Source organism: Limulus polyphemus, unplaced genomic scaffold (assembly GCF_000517525.1).
Source record: "Limulus polyphemus unplaced genomic scaffold, Limulus_polyphemus-2.1.2 Scaffold123, whole genome shotgun sequence".
NCBI classification, from domain to species: Eukaryota; Metazoa; Arthropoda; class Merostomata; order Xiphosura; family Limulidae; genus Limulus; species Limulus polyphemus.
In genome coordinates, this window is record NW_013665733.1 from 801,805 (window position 1) to 809,529 (window position 7,725).

The following is a 7,725-nucleotide window of genomic DNA, read 5'->3' on the forward strand; positions in this document are numbered from 1 at the left end:
ATTTCATTTTTTTCTGAAAAGTACCTGGCTATTTACTTGTGACCACGCTGTGTACACTTATGTAATTGGGGTAGGTTACACATGCTTATTGTAACAAAATAAATCTCCTCAACAATATGCAAATAAATGATAAAATGTCTCATCTTGTTACAAGACCTACTCATTATGTAGTGCACTTATAAGTTATAGTTTCAATAAATTACAAAATTTAATGTTTTATTTGGAGTTTTTAAATAGATTTTATAGTAGTTTTTTAATCTCAGTCACTTTCAGTTGTAAAATTTTATTAGATGTATCTTATGAAAATATTGCACAAAACATTCAATCTCTAATAAGAAGTTTTATCATTTCTAAGAGAGACTTTCTAACAAAAACCAAGAAACAGTTTCTGGGAAAAATCAATTTTTAAAACAGTAGTTCCCGGATGGATCAGTGGTAAGTTTTTTGACTTGTAACACTGGAATCCAGGGTTTAACTCCTTGCATTAGACAGAGTACAAGTAGTCAGTTGTGTAGCTTTGCCCTTAAATATCAATGATAACAGCTAGTTTGTCGTCCAGTAGTTAGTGGTAAGTTTATGGACTTACAGTGCTAAAAATTGGGGGTTTGATTCCCTGTGGTAGATAGCCCGTTGTGTTGCTTTGTATACTGAAATAAACAATCAAAATGTGGGCCTAGTGCAGCCCAATGGATAACTTCTCAGACTGTCGATCTGAGGTTTTATGCTCAGTTGGAATAGCCCACAATATGAAGGCCAGTGAATGATTTTGACAAGCTGTCTTCCTTCTAGTTTATCACTTCAAAATTAGGGACAGCTAGAACAGGTAGCTCTCGAGTAACATTACACTAAATTCAACAAACAACAAAAAAACAACAATAGATCACTTATTTTTGCAAGGTAAACGTAATGTTATTTACCTTGCTCTTTTATTTTTAATTGCTTGTTTTAATGAAGTTTTTATGAAGTACTTGGGGTAATATCATTGTGTTTAATATCTATAATTCTAATACTGTGATTGTTTATTAATTTATCTGAGATGTAGCTCGTGAGTTCTGCTTCTTATTTTTCTTCTGTCCAGCAATTCTACATTCATATATTTATTCTGTATTTGACATTCATTGCACATACTATTTAGTTTAATGTTTTTGGTAATACCTGAAGGATGAGGGTAATGTAGTGGCTGGCATTTTGTGGTTTGTAAGGCTTTATGTATAATGAAAGTAAATGATGGAAAAACTATAGTTTTTAAGTTTTGAATTGTTTCAGGTGCATCCAATCCCTTTGCTACTAATACTGCTCCAACTTGGAACCAACCAGGCCCTGGATACCCTGAGCAGCAGTCCTATTTTTCATGTGCTGGCTCATTCCAGGGTACTTTTCCACAAGCTGCAGTCTATGGTGTTCAAGCCCCTACACAGGGTGGCTCTAGTTTTGGCCAGTATGGAACCCCAACACCTATCTCTGCAAGTGAAGTTAACTATGGTGCCTTCACTGGAGCTTCAGCATCAAACACATCCTTTGGATTTTCACCAGGTGGTTTTAGGGTAATGAACTCATCTGAGACCGTGACAGCAAACCATGCTAGAGTACAAAATGGTGGATTTGGTGTGGGAGCAATAACAGCTGGATGGCCTGTTGGAGGTATGACGTCTGATGGTGTTCAATCAAGTGGAGTTATGTGGAATGTTGGAACTGGTCAGCAAGTCCATATGAACATGTTTCCTGGAAACAAGCTTGATGGTTACCTGCAGCAGCAGCAGCCTCTTCAGGTGTCAGCTAATCCATTCACAGTAAGTATTTATTTTTTGAAAGAATAATATTGTGATTTGTATAATGGCTCTTAGGAAAAACAATTCTAAATCCACCATCCCAAAGATAAGCCTATGAAGTCTTATTATAACTTTAAAACTTCACATCATCCATATTTTTAACGAATCATGCTACAAACTTATTTATTCATGGTAATATAATACTCTATCTTTATCAGTACATATTACAGAAAAACTGAACCTTTATTTAATTGAACTAAAATGTTCATAAGATATAATAACTACAAATTGAAAAGGTAGCAGGAATTTATCAATTTTAAAGATAATTTGAATAGATCTTTAAAAGTTGAGCCATTGTATGCTAATATACAAGTTCTTTCATGAATTATAGGAAGTTTATTTTGATATTTCATTGCATGTTCACTGAGAATGAACTGCTTTTACCTATGCCAACACTGTGCTCACATGAGGATTAGTCTGTGACTGTGTCACTTGTTTGTCTACATCTACAAGTAAAGAAAAGCATGTCATGGGATCAAAATTGCATTTTTTTATGGTTTGTTTTATTTGAATGAACATTCACAACTAAAACAACTAATCTGATGTATTTTAGTTTCTAATAGGAAACAATTAACTACTAATGTAAGTATATGAGTATTAAATTTATTTTCTGTTTTGACCAAAGTACCCTGAAGTTAGTAATGATTTATGAATGTTTAGAATATATTAGTACAATCAAGTTGGACCCCCCCCCCCCTTCCATCTAATTTCATATTGATAGAATTCTTAAAAAACTGTATGTCTCTTTTCAGTATTAGTACCTTTTTGTATTTTATTGCACTTTTAATGATTTTTATGTTAAGAACAAATATATGGAAGCACAATATTCCTATTCTTTGATACAAAAAGTTTTTATTTCACCCATCCAACAGATGGGTACTCCAACTATAGCCTTGATAGGAAACTACAATCCAAGTGCTTTCAAAAGTTGGCCTTTTTTTTTCATAAAGGGCAAACTGGGAATCGGGTGCCAAAAACACTTTCTCTTGAAAATGGATTAGATATGTACTGAAGAAAACAGAGATTTGATAAGTTCATATTGATGTTACACAACAAATGCACTTCACGTGCAGCAGAAGAAAAACTTGTAATAATGACTTTCAACTACCATTTCAGTTGATTCTATTTACTAAAATGTGGTGGGAATAACTGGAAACATGTTATTTTATCACATACATCTTGAAACTGTTATCTCTACAAGGGCTTGTCTGAAGGAAGAACACATTATCATTTGAAAGAATTTTCTTCTTGTCTTCCTGTATTATAGGCTTGTTTTTTATGAGCGAGAAAATGCCCTTACTCTCAAGCATGGGCAGCAGGATGGGGTGGAGGGTTACCATCCCCCTGAAATTTTAGAAAATATATTTGAAAAATGTATTAAAAAAATACTACTTAAATATAAATGACAAAATTAGGTACACATAAATAAACCATAATCAGCCAGATAATTGCATTCAAACTTCAAGGTTATGGCCTACACTCTGCAATAGCTACCATTTCACTGATCACATAAAATTGTAGTATTTTTTTCTCACCTGCAAATTTGCTGATGACCTTCTGGAGGAATGCAATTTTATCATCATTGATCTTTTCATGATGAACACTCATTGTGCATAACATTTGTCATTATAACAAACACACACACACTGTAATTATTGCCTTAGTTTCTATCATCATCTGGTTCATTTCCACATGATAATAAAATTCACAGTGCCTCAGAATAGCATTTACAGGCATCTGATTTTAACAATTTTCTGGAGGAGCTACCTGCAAACAATGATGCTCTCTATGTTGCAAGTTGTGGGTTTGCCCACACCTACAATAAATTTTGTTGACACCCATGCACTCAAGCTTAACTGGAATGTTAAATATGTAGGTTTGCATAGTATTTGGAAAGCTTCTTCATACCTGCTGTCTGTTGAATGGTAGTTAGAAGCAGTTTATTGAGTTAGTTTGAGTGAAAGATGATTTGCATGATAAGAATACAAATACTATTTTTCACCTTACAATTTCACATTTCATTTTTATAAAACCTCTAAGATGTCCAAAATGAAAATCAAAAGTTTTTCAATAAAACTTAATATTTTACCTGTTATTTTCTCTACTCTTATAGTAACACTAACTGTAGTTAAATCAGTAATGTAGGGTAAAATGAAAAGTTGGAAAATACAAAATAAATCTAAACTACATTTTATTTCTTTCTAGAATGACTACATTTTGTAACAGGCAATTACATTTAGTTATTCTTACTAGCCTTCCACATGTGCTTTCAGTTAGTTTTATTGTTTCAGATGCACTTAAACCAACTCTGAGTATGCTAGAACCATTTATCACAGCAGGACAACTTTGTTCAAACAAGTGATTAAGTTACAATTATGCCATGTGATGTACACATGCTAGGATATGAAGTGTCACAAAAAATTTTTAATTTAATTTTTCTTATTTAAGTCTCCAGTTTTTACATTTTAGTTACTTTTATAACAATGAATATACATAAAAAAACAAGAAATTTAGAACTTAAGTCTGGATGATGAACTTTTGCCATCAGTGGGTAAGGCATTCTAAAACTTTTTTTTTGGTGACACTGTTGGTTGTCCACAAAATTATTCACGTTTAGCTCGAATATGCATTTTAGAAAACAGAAAAAATTATTATGCACTTAAATAGAATGTCTTAAAGTTACTGTAATTTAACTGGCATTCTAACTAAGCAATAAATGGGTTTTAAAAAATTCTTTCTGCCTTCAAAGCTAAACAGCATAATTGTAAACAATGAGACTGAGGCCAAATATCTAGTTACTGATGTCAAAATGAAGTAAACCATGTAAGGAATCTTGTAAAGAAAAGGCTTTTTTTTCTATTCTATTGGTTATAAATATTCCAATAACAATGTCAGAGAGAATTATTGACTTTTTTTGAAAGACAGAATGATACAAGAGAGGAGTGTCATGTGGGTTTGACATTTTATGTGTATCTCATTAAAGCAAAAAACTGTAGCTTTAAGTTTATATTCTGACTTGTCAGTACCTATAGTATATGTTTGTAATTTAGTTGGACACTCAGAGAATCATATAACATTAGAAATGGGTGGTTTGGAGGGCAGATGGACCACGATACAGAGAAATGAAGATTGAGAATTTATTTATATATTTTCTTTTGAAATTAACAATTAAACTTTAGATATTATAAAACTAAGAATTATAACTTACATTTTGATGCCAAGCTTGTAAGCATACATTGATAATAAAGTTGTTTAATTAAATTTCGAATGTAACTGTAAAATGTTTGTAACATTCACACTTTAACCCTTTTCTATACGTAGGATTAATTGACTAACAGACTCAATCACTGGCTCTTTATATCTGACTCAAACAGTTTTAAAACTTTGGAAAAAAATGCCAGACATTAAGCCACATATTCATCGTGTGGCATCAGACTTCCCTCTGACCAAACAATAATACAAACATCTAAATTATAAAAACAACCTGCAGCAATACACACATAACTTTGCTAGCCCCTACTGATTTCTATCTGCAAAGAAGCTTCTCAAAAGTGTATATGATATAACTAATTAAAATTCATAAAAAAGTAATGATATATAATTATATAGTTTGGTACTAATGTGCACTGTAAATATATTTAAGATATAGAAAAAGTAATACACAGTTAACTCAGTTATAATGCTTTTAATACCATTGTATATTTTTAATCACGTTTCATACTTGGCCTAATAATATACTCTCAAAAAGGTTTAAAATGATGGTCCATCTTTCATCAGTATGTGGTAAGAAAATATAAGTTACTGTGATTGTAGTTTTTTAAGTGCATGATTGATAGTGCTGATTACTTAAATTTGTTTTAGGTGGCAAATGGCTCTACTCAGCCAGTGAAGTCTAACCTTGGGAATCCATTTCTCTGACATTATGATCTTCAAAAGACTATTGGTGCACTTTCTTTGTGTGGAGTTTATTTGGTTTGATATTCAAGTGTAAACCCACATAAATCCAGTCAATTTATGTACAAACATGATATTTTAATAATTCAGAAAAAAAAATTAAAAATGTTACATGTAACTAATGAGAGAGAGAGAAATATTAATACTGTTCAGATGAAGTAATATAATGAAATGTGACCATTCTAGCTCATTATTCTGCTTGTAAAGCCTTTTTGTTTATAAATACAAATCACTATAATATTTAGTTGAGTTAAGGAAAAGAAATGAGGATATTTATCGTATAAGCTATCAGAGTATGCTCTGGTAAATGAAATGCCTGTAAGGGTTCTAGTCTACTATTCTCAAACCTCACAGAAAATTTACATGATAAAGTTTCCTATTTTTTGTTTAAATTGTATTTTATCAACTACAGCCATACAGTAGGTCATGTTATATATTTAGGATATTAAATATTCTCTGCAAGAATATTTTTTGTAATATATATATATATGTATGTGTGTGTTTGTATGCATATCCAAGAAAAATCTGTTTGAAGTTGAAATTTTAAAATCTTATAAACATCATAATTTTCATTTTACAGAAATATATATATATATATATATATGTTTAGAATATTTTACTTGTGTGTGTTGTTGTTTTTTCTCAATAGTTGTGAAGAAAAATTATTTGTCTAATTTTTTTATGACTACTAAAGTAGGTACAGTTCTTAACATTGTATTCTTCATTTTATCTCAGATTTAGTTTTTCATTTTTCAAAGGAAATTGCAGATATTAGCCTTAATTATAAAAACAGATTATTTTTCTGATATTGAAGATTTGTCTTTTAAAGTAACAAATGATACTTTGTAGATGTTAGTAAATAAATGGACGTGTTAACATTATATGATAGTTGTTTACTATAAATTTGTTTTCTATTTTTTAGGTTGTTTGAGAAAGTTGTATTCATACACATATTGTCTAAGATTTGATAGAGAAATAAAAAAAAAATTCAAAATGTTTCTTAGCACTAATTTTAGAAAAAATTGAGAACAATTCTGAATTAATAGTAAGAAGAAAACATTTCTTGAATAAAAATTAATATAAATATTCACATAGCATTTCTAAGAGAAGCTATACATATTCAGAATTTACTACAAAAGAACATTTAAAAGAAGAAATGAATAAATATATTTTATTTAAAATTGGTAAAAAAGTTAAATTATTTTTTCAATCACTAATTTGTTGACATGATGTTCACTTTAAGTACTTAATGATTTATTATAATTCATATTTTAAGAATCAAAAATGATATGAATGAAATATAGCATTAAAGAAAATATTGAAAGTGAGGAATTTAATACATTTAAAGGGTTAATTGTAAAACTAGTTATGGATTTTGTACTTAAAGAATCTTTTCATAGAAGAGTAAGAATTATTGGCACTTTGAAGTGAGATGTCTATTGAACTGAACCAGGGATAAAAAGATTGTACTTTCATGTCCTTTTTTTTTAATAAAAGAAATGAATTGGAAGATTAAACTCAGTGTTTGTCAAACTTTATTCATTTATCTACGACGCTATAATTTTGTCATAAAAAAAATAAAACAATCCATACTCATTTTTTGTGTGGTTTCATAATTTTTTTGTACATCCTTCTGCTTGAGCCAAGCACATGTGAGTAATTAGCATGCTGGATTGTGGAACTGAGGTTTCATGGTTTGTATGCTGCTAATGAAAAAAGAGAAACAATATTAAACATTGTGCTCCACACTTTAGGGCTGTGGGTGCATTACAAGAATAGCCCAGGAGATGTTGACTACCTGTATTTTATCTAGTCTATCACTCCAAAGTTAGGGATGGCTAGCACAAATAGTCCTCATTTAGCTTTGCACAAAATCCAGAAAACAAATCCTTTTGGTTAAAACAGAAAATAGTATCATAAGCTATAACTGAGGCATTGTGAC

General features: G+C 30.5%; 1 protein-coding gene across 3 annotated transcripts in view; it reads left to right on the plus strand.

Annotated features, from left to right (window-relative positions):
* Positions 1-6,354, plus strand: part of LOC106472741 (arf-GAP domain and FG repeat-containing protein 2-like) — a 35,675-nt gene extending 29,321 nt beyond the window's left edge. For all 3 annotated transcript variants that reach the window (XM_022402211.1, XM_022402207.1, XM_013933401.2), the window contains 2 exons: positions 1,267-1,790; positions 5,691-6,354. In XM_022402211.1, the coding sequence (XP_022257919.1) occupies positions 1,267-1,790; positions 5,691-5,747 (581 nt within the window). In that variant the 3' untranslated portion in view covers positions 5,748-6,354. The remainder of the gene's footprint in view (positions 1-1,266; positions 1,791-5,690) is intronic.
* The last annotated feature ends 1,371 nt before the right edge of the window (positions 6,355-7,725 follow it).